The sequence below is a fragment of the Polyodon spathula genome, chromosome 16 (assembly GCF_017654505.1).
Source record: "Polyodon spathula isolate WHYD16114869_AA chromosome 16, ASM1765450v1, whole genome shotgun sequence".
In the NCBI taxonomy this organism is placed as follows: Eukaryota; Metazoa; Chordata; class Actinopteri; order Acipenseriformes; family Polyodontidae; genus Polyodon; species Polyodon spathula.
Window position 1 is genome coordinate 15,582,514 of NC_054549.1, and position 13,800 is coordinate 15,596,313.

General features: G+C 40.5%; 1 protein-coding gene across 6 annotated transcripts in view; it reads right to left on the bottom strand.

The window, feature by feature from the left end:
* LOC121328355 (vacuolar protein sorting-associated protein 13D-like) overlaps positions 1 to 5,198 on the bottom strand; it is a 63,755-nt gene extending 58,557 nt beyond the window's left edge. For 5 of the 6 annotated variants that reach the window (XM_041272975.1, XM_041272977.1, XM_041272976.1 and 2 more), the window contains exons 1-6: positions 4,665 to 5,196; positions 3,087 to 3,288; positions 2,587 to 2,664; positions 1,628 to 1,818; positions 1,464 to 1,544; positions 815 to 931 (exon numbers count right to left, since the gene is read on the bottom strand). In XM_041272975.1, the coding sequence (XP_041128909.1) occupies positions 815 to 931; positions 1,464 to 1,544; positions 1,628 to 1,818; positions 2,587 to 2,664; positions 3,087 to 3,183 (564 nt within the window). In that variant the 5' untranslated portion in view covers positions 3,184 to 3,288; positions 4,665 to 5,196. Of the gene's footprint in view, positions 1 to 814; positions 932 to 1,463; positions 1,545 to 1,627; positions 1,819 to 2,586; positions 2,665 to 3,086; positions 3,289 to 4,664 lie in introns of all 6 variants that reach the window. The other variant, XM_041272978.1, reaches the window with a different exon arrangement.
* Positions 5,199 to 13,800: the final 8,602 nt, after the last annotated feature.

Consider the following 13,800-nt stretch of genomic DNA (forward strand, 5'->3'; position numbering starts at 1 on the left):
ACAGTGAAGCATGGTGGTGGCAGCATCATCCTGTGGGGATGTTTTTCATCGGCAGGGACTGGGAAACTGGTCAGAATTGAAGGAATGATGGATGGCACTAAATACAGGGAAATTCTTGAGGGAAACCTGTTTCAGTCTTCCAGAGATTTGAGACTGGGACGGAGGTTCACCTTCCAGCAGGACAATGACCCTAAGCATACTGCTAAAGTAACACTCGAGTAGTTTAAGGGGAAACATTTAAATGTCTTGGAATGGCCTAATCAAAGCCCAGACCTCAATCCAATTGAGAATATGTGGTATGACTTAAAGATTGTTGTACACCTGCAGAACCCATCCAACTTGAAGGAGCTGGAGCAGTTTTGCCTTGAAAAATGGCCAAAAATCCCAGTGGCTAGATGTGCCAAGCTTATAGATACATACCCCAAGAGACTTGCAGCTGTAATTGCTGCAAAAGGTGGCTCTACAAAGTATTGACTTTGGGGGGGGTGAATACTTATGCACGCTCAAGCTTTCTGTTTTTTTGTCTTATTTCTTGTTTGTTTCACAATAAAAAATATTTTGCATCTTCAAAGTGGTAGGCATGTTGTGTAAATCAAATGATACAAACCCCCAAAAAATCCATTTTAATTCCAGGCTGTAAGGCAACAAAATAGGAAAAATGCCAAGGGGGGTCAATACTTTCGCAAGCCACTGTATATATTTCTAGCAACTCAAAAGGAACTGTGATCTAGTCTGTTTTACATATGTCTACAACAGACAACTAGAACTGAAAAGCAGCTTCTGATGTTACATATAGAACTTGCTCTGTGCTCACCGGCTCTTTGGTGGCGTTCTGTGCCGACACACGCTTGATGCACACCCCAAACGCAAACGGCTTCTCAGGGTTAGAGATGCTATCTTCGAAGCGCAGGTGCAGATCCTGAATCTTCAACTGGGAAGAGAATAAGCACGGGAGACAGTTACAGGCCTTCCTGGTAGGTAAAAGGCGCTGGCCTGGAGTGTTGACCTGGTTAATGGTCATTGTATTAGCTACATTTCTCTCCTGTTTCTTTTAATTTAAATACAATCACATTCTTTGAAATGTTAGTCAAGTTTTAAACAGTATATCTGTACTACACTCTAATGGAGACAAAGAACATAGCTACATACCAAATATAAAGAAAGTATCTCAGCGAGTGACATATCTATCAAGCAAGACAGCAATATGCTCACCATACTAGTCAGAGATAAAGCAATACATTGAGCAAGCAGGGTTCATTATAGCCACAGAGATCGGAGGCAATGGCAGTGTAGCTGAGTCGGCTCATTGCCACAAAGAGTCCATTTTTCTTTGAAAATCTCCAATACAGTCAAACATGACTGAGGATCACAGAATACCATTGTGTACTGAATAAGGAGCTAAGATTCAAGCTTTGGGCATTTATCATCCAGAAAACCACAGCTCAGTTTGGTCAGTCACTCACCTCAATGTTCTCCACAATCCTTGTCACCATGGAAGCGGTGACAGAGTACCAGTAGGACTCTCCCTTCTGCTGGAACTCACTCTGAAAAAACACAGCAAGGAAAATGATAAACCCTCAGAATTTAGACAGACCTCATCTCCATCTCCCTTTCCCTCACCACTCACCTTCCACTTGTCCTCAAGTGCTTTGAGCAGCTCCCTCTTCCTCTCTCTCTTGCCCTTCTTTTCTGCCTCCTCATCGAACTCCTGCAGGCGGGCTGGTCCTCCGATCAGGTGCAGCTGGGAGATGGAGATGAGCCAGGGGTCACTTTGGGGACGGTAGAAGGGGATCTGAAGGGTGATCTTTCCAATGAACCCTGCAGGGCACCACACACCAAAACAGACATTCAAACTGGACCTGCCTATGTGGCCTAGTCGGTTAGCAGCAGTCCATCCTTTCGTGGGTGTCAGCCAGGAGCAGTTAAAGCTGGCCCCATTTATATCTGCCCTCAATCACTCTAGGTAGAACCTTCAGAAGTTATGACATTAAAGTGGTTACATATAATGAAATAATTCACTAAATGGCTTTTGTTATGACCTTCAAGTCGCTACGCTAGTGTCACAATTTGAAAGAAACACACTATAGGAAACATTTATTTTACTTTCAGGCACTACTGTACTTCCTAGGAAATTCTACCCAGAGAGTGATCAAGTTGATTCCTCTAAAGATCGGTATGTTTTGACCCCAAAGACACTGCTGAGGTGCAATTACCTGGGGCATTTTGACAACCTCAAAGTAAGCCTAGCAAGCAAGAAGCCTGCATGAGTACTGAGTATGTTATTGTTTTTTTTTTTTAACATTTGAAGTGCATTCCTATAAATAATCCTACATTACTACATTGCGAGTGACCTGGTCAGATCTTTCTGTCCCTGAATGAAAGTGAAGGTGAGGAGTTCTAATATTTAGGAATAGCAATGCATTTTAGTGCAACAAATTCTTAACAGCATTACTAGAACTCAATCAATCCTTGACATCAGGCTTGCCTTATAGATTAAAGGCAAAATAATTAGGGATTCAATCAGCTAGGAAGCAATGCCACTGAACTTGGATTTTTTCTGTGGTACAGTAAGGTAGCTGGACCCACCTGCTTTGACCTCGAAGGGCAGGTCAAACTCCCGAAGGGCATCCTGGCGCAAGGGCAGATTCTCCAGCTCCACCGCACCTTAAGACAGAAACATAAATATTAAACACTGTGGCTCAAAACCGGCCTACTAACAAGCACGTCACTAATTAACATATCCCAATGCTGTAAACAAAAACTAGTTTAACAGGAAGACTCTCCCCAGTGTCCGCTTGCCAATTATTATGCTCACAGATCTATTAGTGGGTTTCCGTAGAACAAACTAGCATCTAACAACTGGCACTGGAGCTCACGCACATAACAAGTGCAATCAGTATCACACAAACCACAACATGACTTACATCCATAGTATGTAATTAGGGACCAGAAAGCAACAGCAGCTTTTAATTCTAGTCTACTGTGTTGTACTTAAATACATCAGGCTGATAAGAGTTGCTAGTGGTAAGCACTCCTTTAACAAAGCAAGTAAACAAACAAGTACATGACTGTTGGTGGATCAGTACCTTTGAGCAGTGCGATGGAGAGCTGATCGGTGTTGAGGTTGCTAACATACTTTCCCAGGTAGGTGTTGAGCACCCAGGCGACCAGACCCTCCAACATAGTGAGGGCAGAGGGGGTCAGAGGGGACAAGGGTAGGGGTTTAAGGGAAGGAGGGTGGGTGGTCTCTAGGACTCAGCGGCCTCGCTCTGCCTCACTTTCAGGAATCTGGGGGGAGAAAGAGAAACATAGTAGAAATAGGGGTCACATCAAAACATCAGCCAGTTTAACATTTAAATATAGAACCAATGATTACTTCATACTGACATGATTCTTGGGTGATTGTTTACATGTATCCATTATAGAGTGCTGCAGAAATAAGAAAGTTAACATGGAACAATTACACATGCAGTGTGACTGAAAGGGGTATGGCATTCATATCCCTCACTCCATCTACCAACCTCTTAGACATACAAATTACTAATGATGATAGTCATACTTCAGTCCAACATATACTGCATTACTGTTACTTATATATCTATCTATCTATCTATCTATCTATCTATCTATCAGGACAGTGTAGAGCGTGTGTGTGCGTGCAGGGGCGCATGTTGTGTGTGTGCAAACAGGGGCTGCATGTTGTGTGTGTGTGCAAGCAGGGGCTGCATTGAGTATGCATGTGTGCAGGGGTTGCATTGGGTGTGTATGCATGCAGGGCTTGTGTGGATGTGTCTGGAGGAGAATTGGGGTGCAGGTTTGGTGGAAAAGACAGGCACAGGGAAGCAAAGGCATATAAAGGAGTGCAGGGATAAGGCCGGGACTGGAGACCGCAAGAGCAACAGAGAAGGGCGTGTGTGGGGACAGAAAGGAGAAAAGGGATCAAAGAAAACAAATAACTAATAATTTAAAATAAATTATTTTTATTTAACCCTTCCTCTCACTTTCTGCTTTTATTTTGTGCTCATTTTAATTATTGTAAATAATAAACGGCTTGAGCCATCATCTACTCACGGTTGCAGTCTCATTTCTGTACCAGGAGAACCCCCCCCCCCCCCCCCCCCCCCCCCACAACATTTGGTCAGATTATGCTTGTATGCACAGTAACTCAACCGAATTTTGGCTCTCAAACTCGAAACAAAACAGTAGCTGAAGAAGATATTGCTAATACGTCGATTAAAAGTTTAAAAAGTGAGACTAAAAAAATACATCCACGGCACTTTGAAAAGAACGTGAAGCTGAAAAACAAACACGATTTTTTTTTCTTTTTCAGGACACGCCTCCTGTTATTTATTTACAAAGCGTGCAAAAGGGCATGAAATGCAGCGTGTCTTGCTAAGACAGTCACACATGTAGCAAAACGGACCCCATAACCTTCAGCATGTCAATAACTAATAATAATAATAATAATAATAATAATAATAATAATAATAATAATACGCAACAACCAAAAATTCAAACAAAAACATTTTGCACACACTCACGTTTCAAGCTGACAAAATCGAAACTGATTAGAACTGACTTAACACCGATGGATTCAAATAAAAACCCAGTTTCATTAACAGCTGACATTAAACATTCACGCAATTTAATAATTAATCACTTACCATCTCTCTCTCTTTCCGTCTTCTATATGTAGTACAGATTCCTCAACATCTTCTGGGTAGACACTTGAGATAAGCATTACAGTACATTCAGGTCAGGGTACCGAGAGAAGAGAATGTCCCAGAAAAGACGATCCAGACGATTCCGATCCTGCTTTCAGTATGTTACATTTACAGTATGTACAAGACCTGCATGTGTTGGCACGTACAAACAGTGTACAGTATTCTAGAAGCCAGACTCGGGCAAGGTTGTCACCAGGTTGCCGAGGAATTGGCAGGTAAAAATGAACAAACTCATACAGCGATGCCCTGCACTGTCGTGACTTTATCAATGAACTCTTAAGACAGACTACTTGGTGTTGTTACTGTGTCAAAGCTGTGTTAGTTCAGCCCCTTATGTGAATAGCTCTCTCTCTCTCTCTCTCTCTCTCTCTCTCTCTTTAGATGTCAGTATCACGGGCATAAACAAGGATGGTTTCTTCCTGGTATCTCCGAACTTCCAGCACGACTCTTCCTGTCAACCCCCCCGCCTTCCCCGTTCCTCCGTTCCTCCGTTCCTCCGTTCCCCCTCTAAAGCACATGAACAAAACTCCTGCACCGACCAGGATAGCTCTGGAAACGGCGTTCAGGGACCTCTGTTGTTCGGAGGCCATCACTGCAAAGAAGCGCAGCAACCTTCACTGTCACCGAATCGCATTTTCGCTGCAACACTCCAGTAAGTAATTAAACTGAAAAAGACGCATCGCGTCTGCATGTCTTTTAAGCTGTGTCAAGACCAAGATTGTCGGTTTGAAAAAAAAAAAAAGTAAGTCAAACAGGCAAACACTTCAGAAAGTGCCATCATCAGTGCAAACCCATAACATTCTTACAATCTGTGCATTCGTCAGCATACCTGCATATGGCCACAAGGCAGCAGCATCTACTAATACCGTAATCATTTGACTTCCTTTTTCACTAAGTGCAGATCCAATTACAGGGCTGCTACCATCATGCAGAAATACTGTATCAGGGAAACGTGTCTCTTTTAACCATCTTTAGGGTCTGGTTACCTAAAGCCAGTTCATCAGGTCCGGGTCAGTGGAACTGGGTGGCTGAGTAGTCTGGTTTCAAGCCTGCATCTTAGGGCAGCAAAGAGAACGTGAAACACATTTCATTTTAATTGCTTTTATTTTTACCTGGTTCTAGGTTCTGAACAGGCACCCTCAATCCCTTCAAAACATGCGACAATATGATCTTTTAACTGCCAGCCCCACTACTAAACCTATAAAGAGAGTTGAAAGGTCACTTTGTCATATGATTGGAATGGAATGAAGAAGGCTCGTCAATCCCGGCACATAGGGTTCTCCAGACAAGTTCAAATCCAAGTCAAGGCAGATTTATAGAAAACTGATAATAACTCAATATCGGAGATACAGAACCCAGAACACTTGTGAAAACACCAGGGAAAAGCAGGGGCATTTAATAAAGACATGTAAAGCATTTGAAGCTAATGTGCCTGCTTTTTAAAATTATTCCAGGTTCACAATAATAGGACTATCTTCAGTCGAGAACAGCTTCAAATCATTTAAACCAAGGACATGAACCAAACCCGCCTGCAGCTTTATAATATTTGAATGGGAACCTGGGTTATATATGAAGAAACCCTAGCAGAACCATTAACAGACCATACCAGCAATGACAACACCATGAATGCGGAACAGTATTACACTGTAGTGGTCTCAATATAGTAACACAGTGTCTTGTAGGGATGTGGCACCATGGTAAAGTAGAGGGTTACCACCAATGTCTCTATTCATATAAATATTTGAAACCGCTACCACTGTTATCATTCTATCAATGTCAGACTTTTACTATTGTAGCTGTCCTTGTGTCTCTCTACAGGTCCATTGCATTGCCATTGAAGATGAAGGACAAACTGCTCAGATCCCATGCTGATAGCTATGTTTCATATAATATGCCAAACCGTACATAGCTTTTAGGCAGCATGGAAAAACCCTGAAGTAAAGATGTCACGAAACCTGACACCAGCAACACATTAAGATCAAATTTTTGGTGTAAAGCGATAATGCTCCAGAGCCCACAACATATTAAACAAGAGGACGGTCTGCTTCTCCTCTGACCTCCACTTAACTTAATTAACAAACTTGACTTTTAGCTGCCCCTGGCTCTCTCAGTGAAAGTCTTGGAGGGTGCAGAAAGCTCTTAAGGGGATTACAAGTGCTAATAACCAGGGTAAGAGCCTGTAGTGTTTTCCAGCTGCATCTACCTGCATATTGAAACTGGCACATGGGCAAGAACATCAGTTTGAATGATTTAAACAGCCTGGGAAGTCTTTGGCTGGACTAGGCCGGCCTCTGACCTATAGGGGTTGCTACCCCAAGACCAATTTTCTCCCTAATCCAGGGGGAGTGCAAAGATCAGTGTCAGTCCCCAAGTCAAGATCTGAAACATGCGTATAGGTCTTACCTTGCAATTCAAGTGATAATGCTTTCAGATCAGACGGTGGAGACCCCGACTAATATTGTTGACAATCCTTGTATATGGTTTTTATTAAATGTGAAAAAAACTGTTTACACATGTTTTTGAATTTCTTTACCAAATAAGGTGCCTATATACAACTAAAGCAAAACTTGTATCTTTGCTCTGCAAGCTGAATTTATATTTTATTTATTGTTGCTTGGTTTAAAAGAGGTTTAACAAATCACACCGGGGGGATATTTTAATAAAGAGGTTTCTATAGCTTTCTTATTTGGTAAACCAATGTGGTGTAAATCTATAAAGCACATGTTGGCTGAGTCTAAATCCAAATTTTTGTTTACTTTCTATGAGTTCATAATGACATAGCCAAACCCCTGTCACTATAATAGTGGTCCACATGGACTCCCCGATTAGGAAAGGGGTAATTCCTACTATAGCCTGCTTGAGATTTTTGGGACACAAAATCTATAGCCATACATAAAATAAAATTTAAATGTAGCCATATATGGCCAATAAATTTGAAAAAAAAGTTAAACAAACTGCCAGCAAGTGTGTATGTGTGTGTTTTTTTTTATGTTTTGAAAAAGCAGAGTAATTTAGACTTCGGAAGCTTTGAAAATCGCCTCTTTATTTGTGAAAGTAGCACATCAAATGAGCAAAATGTGCCAGTCAACATGTCTGGCAGCATTACGGCAAGTACTGTACAGTCCATTTATAGAAATGTTATGTTCTCAAGCTTTAACTCACGCTGTGGCTCAATGAAGCAGCTTCTTATCACCGAGGCAACCCCTGCATTGACTCCAGATGCCTCAGGGGAGTCTTATCAAAAAACCAGTGCTTCCTTTAAACGTCGATTTTGTATTTACCCACATCCAGCTTCCTGAAGCGAATAGCAGCTCTGTTTGGCAGTAGAATTAGAGGTTAGCTGAAAAACAACAGACATTCATGTGAGAAAGTGCAATCGCTGATTCATTGCCAAGAGATCTCATTATAAAACTTGACCCTAAATCTACAATTCTTACATGGGAAAAGTTGCAATTGCAGTGTCACGTTCTTAGAATATAAGTGACATTTGGTCCTAGGTTTTCTATTATTATTATTATTATTATTAGTGGTAGAAGAAGAAGAAGAAGAAGAAGAAGAAGAAGAAGAAGAAGAAGAAGAAGAAGAAGAAGAAGAAGAAGAAGAAAAGCCACTGAGTCCAAATCATCCAAAACACCAATTGCAAATCTAAAACTACTAAGAATTAACTTGAGACTATTTGCAAGCCACTAAATATAATTCTGAGTTGTTTATTTCTGGCTTGGTAACTTTATTGGGTGAGTTTTTCCTCTGAAAAAAAACAGAGCTCATGAACCTCACACTTCCAATTGACTGGTCAACCAAACACATCACTTGAAAAGAGAAACAGGGCTCCGTGCTGCTGTAAAAGACATGAAGATCAGACGCAGGATTTACCATACCATACAGATCTGCTGGATTGTTTCATGTTGTTATTATTCATATTCCTTAGATTAAAGCTGTAGACCCTTTTATGAATACACACACATGACATCACTGGAAATACACTGACTCAGTTTTAGGGTTACACACATTTCAAACTATAAACAAATCTGCTTTCCTGATACGTTTGTAACTTTCAGGTTCTACTGTACTGCCTCAAAAGAGTTGAATCAAACTCAGTTGGCTTCAACTTGTTAGCTCTGGTTAGCAGGCTCTTAAAACAATCCTTCCAGAGGCTGTAAAACACATTACTCTGCAATACAAAACCACTATAAAAGAAAACAAGGGCATCTGCAGCATTTGTTAAAAAAATAAAAATAAAACAAAGGAATGCCCTTAAAGCCAAAAACATTCAAGACACGTTTTAAGATTACCACCAGCTTGCATTTAATTAATCAAAACAGACTTTAAAGACTTGGATATTAGCAGAAAGGAAGTAACAGTGGAATTGGATCCATGATTGAAAAAAAAAAAAAAAGTTAGCACCTAAATTTGCAACTAATCAGCAGGAACATTATTTGCTTGATTTTTAGTTGGCGCTGATATTACACATATTAATACAAATATTGCTTTCGCTGACATAACTGGGAGATTATCCTCTATCCTCTTTACTGCTTTTTCAACAGTTAATCCCTGCTGTCAAACACTAGTCCCATGTGTGACCAGGCACTGCTCCAAATCTATCAGCCCCGAACTATGTCAGCACCCCATGTTAACCTTGACCCAATCATATCTTTCAGGCAGCATGTTTTAGACTGGGCTTGTGGTGTCCAAAGACCCCACTGTAAATATTTAAACACCATCATAAATGTTATCAAATGCAGTCTATTTTAATGGTTACAGCCAATCAGAGATCACTTTTCACCTGCTGTATTCCACCGCACATGGCCATGCTGACATGGAGAATTCACGTCACCTGCTTTAAAAAGTCATCTCTCGGAACTGCAAAGTCAATTCATAACAGTGACATCACTATCGCCCACCTACCTCAGCCACTTGATGATATTCTTTTCAGCATCTTTTCCTTTTTTCAGTGAAAATGTCAATGGACTAAATAAAGGTTGGTAATGATTAATAAAACAATTACAGCTGGATTTTGACCTTGCATATTTATAATAAAGCAGTGTATAATCGATTCCAAGGACTGAGAGGGTCTGTGTATAGGCTATATAAGCAGACAATCAGACCACGGCTTTCAGCCTTGATCCATCACTTCTGATATTACCCACATACACAGACATTCATCGTCCTGTAACCTTAGTAATAACCTCAGTAATTAGCAGTAATTAGCAGCTCAAGAGGATGTCCAGTTATTATTAATCAGTCACACTCATGATAAGCTACCCCAGTAAGAGCAGATTGATGACACAAATAAAGGACCCCAAATCACATTGACCTTTACCTTGCTGATGCTGTTGTTTTTCATTCCAGGTAACGAGTGACACACTTGCCACAGGTAATCTCACTGCTAACAGAGCTGGTAAAGGCACTCACTCAACATCCAGTGGTGATATAACAGATTTGAGTATTTGCTAGAGCTCACAGTGAATGCCTGTCTGTCAGAGCCTTTTCCAATTCGCCCCCATTGTGACAGCATGCAGGCATACCATTCATCATCAAGCATTCATCACCTGAAATAATGTACTGCTTAAATCCTGTTCTTACATTTATGCTACATTGTTATTATACATTGGATTAGTTTAGACTCCAAATGGAACCTACCTTGCTGCAGATTTCCATTTCAATGCAATTGGCAGACTTTAAAAAAAGGTACACTTTTTATATTTCATTTTTTAACTGTTTAATCTTATATAATGCATCTCTACTGTTGTTTCAGCTTAGGCCTTTTGCCCAAGCAGGTTAAGGTAACTATGGATTCATTACGGAAGTCTCTCCTTTTCAGAGGTTGGACATCAAAATCAATTGGAGATCAGAGATTTGTTTTCTAATGCTATTCCACCAAACACTGCTTCTGAAAAGACTCCTGGTGGTTATTTTCTGAAGAGTAGCAGAATTTTAGCGTTACAGACTGATCGGTTTCCTCACTTCCCCACAATCAGCCTGGAGGAATCTTTTCAAATATAGCAAGAGTGGAAAATAATGAAGACAGATTAAAAAAAAAAATGATAGAAAATAAGAATCTCTCCATCCAGCAGGTACTCAATCACTCAGTCACTCTCTTTCGTGTCACGGCCAGGTCGTATTCTGCATGAGAGGACTAATGATCTGGTAATTTATAATAATAACATTGTCTGCTGCCTCTAGCCCTCCACACAGCCAGTAGAGGCTTTGATTTATTAGAGAGGGTAAGAGAAAGAGACAGCATTCGATAGGACAGCCATAGCCTCCCTGATTTAGGAACGGGGATATCAGTCACTATGAATCCCATCCCGACAGCTCAAGTGATCTTTCCGCTCAGTGCTGGAGAGTTTGGCAGAAGATGACACCACTGCACCTTTAGCTTTGCTCTGTTTAAAGTTTACTTGCTTGCTTTTGAAAAGTGACAGCCCCTTACTATGAATTAAAGGTCTAAAAGTTACTTTCCTGAACAGCTTTAAAAAAAAAAGGCTAAGCTCATTGTGCTAGAGAGGCATTTCCTAACATACTGTATGTAAAATCATTTGTGTGTGTGAAAAGATTTTTCACATGAATAGCAGTTCCTACCCTTGGATATTATGCAGCCCCTATTATCCTGCCTTGGGATTCTAAGGCAGTGTCTGCTGATATATCAGTTATTGAATAAGAGCAGGGCTTCTCAAACTCTGTCCTGGAGACCACCTGTGGCTGCTGGTTTTCATCCCAAGCAAGCTCTCATTTACTTAACTAAACCTTTAATTGAACTAATCATTTGCTTAAATAGAACTTTTTACTTGTCTTCAGTTCTTAAACAGTTGCATATTTCAAGTTAGCTTGTTTGAGAAGCCCTGAAATAGAGTGTCATCTTCAAGTCCACTTTCACCCTAGGTCAGGGGTGTACAAATCCAGTTGTGAGGTCTGCAGTCCTCCAGGTTTTATAGGTATCATTAAACAACTAACTGATTAAGAACTGGACTTAAATTGGTTTGATTAAGCAGGGTACAGATGGAACAAAAACCAGGAGAGCTCTGCACTCCTGCTATAGGCAAACACAAGATGTTGAAAGATGCTTGGTCTCTCCTATGGTTATCCCCCCAAAAAACAGTGTAACATGTTGTTGCAAAACCTCAAACACGGGGAACGCTACATAGTCTATATTCAAGGTGGAAATCAGCTTCCCTAAGAAAACGTGCAAAACTGGTGGGGTGAAAAAACAACCGAAAGACATTCCAAGAAGATGAATCCAAAATATTTTTGGTCAACTGCTTCAACATCTGCTTCATCACCACCCAAGGTTATAACTCCTGAAGAAGATCAAAACATGCGGTATGCAATGGAGAGGCAACTGATCACAGTTTTGACCTTCGTTTTAACAATGAAAGTATGAATAGATCTCTTGCTGTTATTGGTACAACAGGGAAAGCATCTTGTCAGAGGCAGTTAAAAGGGCAAGCCTATGCTAATTGGAGGTGGCTTGTTACCTTTGACACCTAACACAACCTCCTCCTAATTATTTCACTTAAACAAACACTTCTAAGTAGCTCCAGGTGTGGTAAGTCTCCCTGTATGTCTCAGGTAAGAGGTCCTGAGCTCCTGTTTCAGGGGCCTTGCTTTTACACAATAATCTTTGACCCTGAATGCACCATGACCTTGGTTCAAATTTCTGTATTAGCAGATTAAATACAGATTTGACTGTGTTCCAATAGTCATGAATGGGAACTAGCACCCAGTTCAATGGTGCTCGTGTTACACTGAAACCCGACCACCCTCTTTCCTAAAGTGATTGTGCAATTATTCATACTGTCATCTCTATTAAGGTGTAGCATTACTTCCTGTCTCCCTTGACCCAGACACACAGGAAGTCTGGCTTCCATTTGGGGTTTCCATGGTAGCTCGACTTTCAACTTCCTTGAAGAGAAGAGTGGTGATCTGCTATTGGGATGCTGTGTAATTGTACCGATGAAAAGTTGGAATGTTTCATTTCTTGTGATGGAGCCTCTCTAACTATTACAGTCCACACACAGTTTAACAGCAGTACTCTATTCCAGGATGAGAGTATTAAACTGACTACTTGTATGGCTGGTCCATGATTAGTGTTAATTTGGGTCAGTGAAAACTGCTACTAGTGTAATTGAGGTCACCCTAAGGAAAGCAAACTCAACAATAATAACATAACTTCAAAAGGCTCAATTAGAATTCTAAGGAATTCAAACAGGTCACTAGCAGTCTGAGTCACACCTTTCTAGGAGCTCAGTCTGATAATTTTCACATACTTCCAATCATTGACACTTTTGAAGCTAAGAACATTCAATCGTTGGTATGTTCAAGATCATGCCTGGTCTTGCTGACACGTGGTTTCTGCAGTATTACGTTAACACTTCAGTCACTGTGTCACAGAGAAGGGCTCTTGCATGGCCTGAGACTTCTGGATGTGTAACCATAGTGATAAATAAAGGAAAATCCTTGTGCCGCCTTCCTGTTTTTTAACCAAACAAAATAGCGAAATGTATAAAATGCTCTTTGTTGCCAGCTCTCCTGTCTTTCTTTTAAGCTTGACTGGTGATTAGAAGTCTTGACAGGCTTTGACAGGAGACAGGAGCAGTATACCATCAGTGAGATTTCTTGTTGACCCAAAGGTAAGGCCCCAGCTTTGTTTACCATGACAACAGACATGAATGTATAAGAGGAGAGTGTGTTCCATTCAAAGCCACAAGATGTAGATTAAAAAATCATAATGGTTTTCATTTTTGTGTGTTGTTATGGGTAGCGAAAAACGTACTGCATTCCTTGATCCCTAATTATGAAGCTGACACCATATATATATATATATATAAAGCAAATCTACGCTGAAATAAATAAATAGAAAAGCTAATTATAAAAGAAAAAAACATACTGTACTTACCAACTGTAAAACATAAAAATATGTATATATAAGGGCCAGAAAGGGAAAGCTTTGTAAACCAAGTTGCTAAGCACAAATCTTTACTGAAACATTAATTACTGGTACGTGTATGTGTTCCAGAGCATGATCTCCTTTTCTTACTGTTCATGTTGAGGGGTCAAAAAAAGACAAAACAAGCAA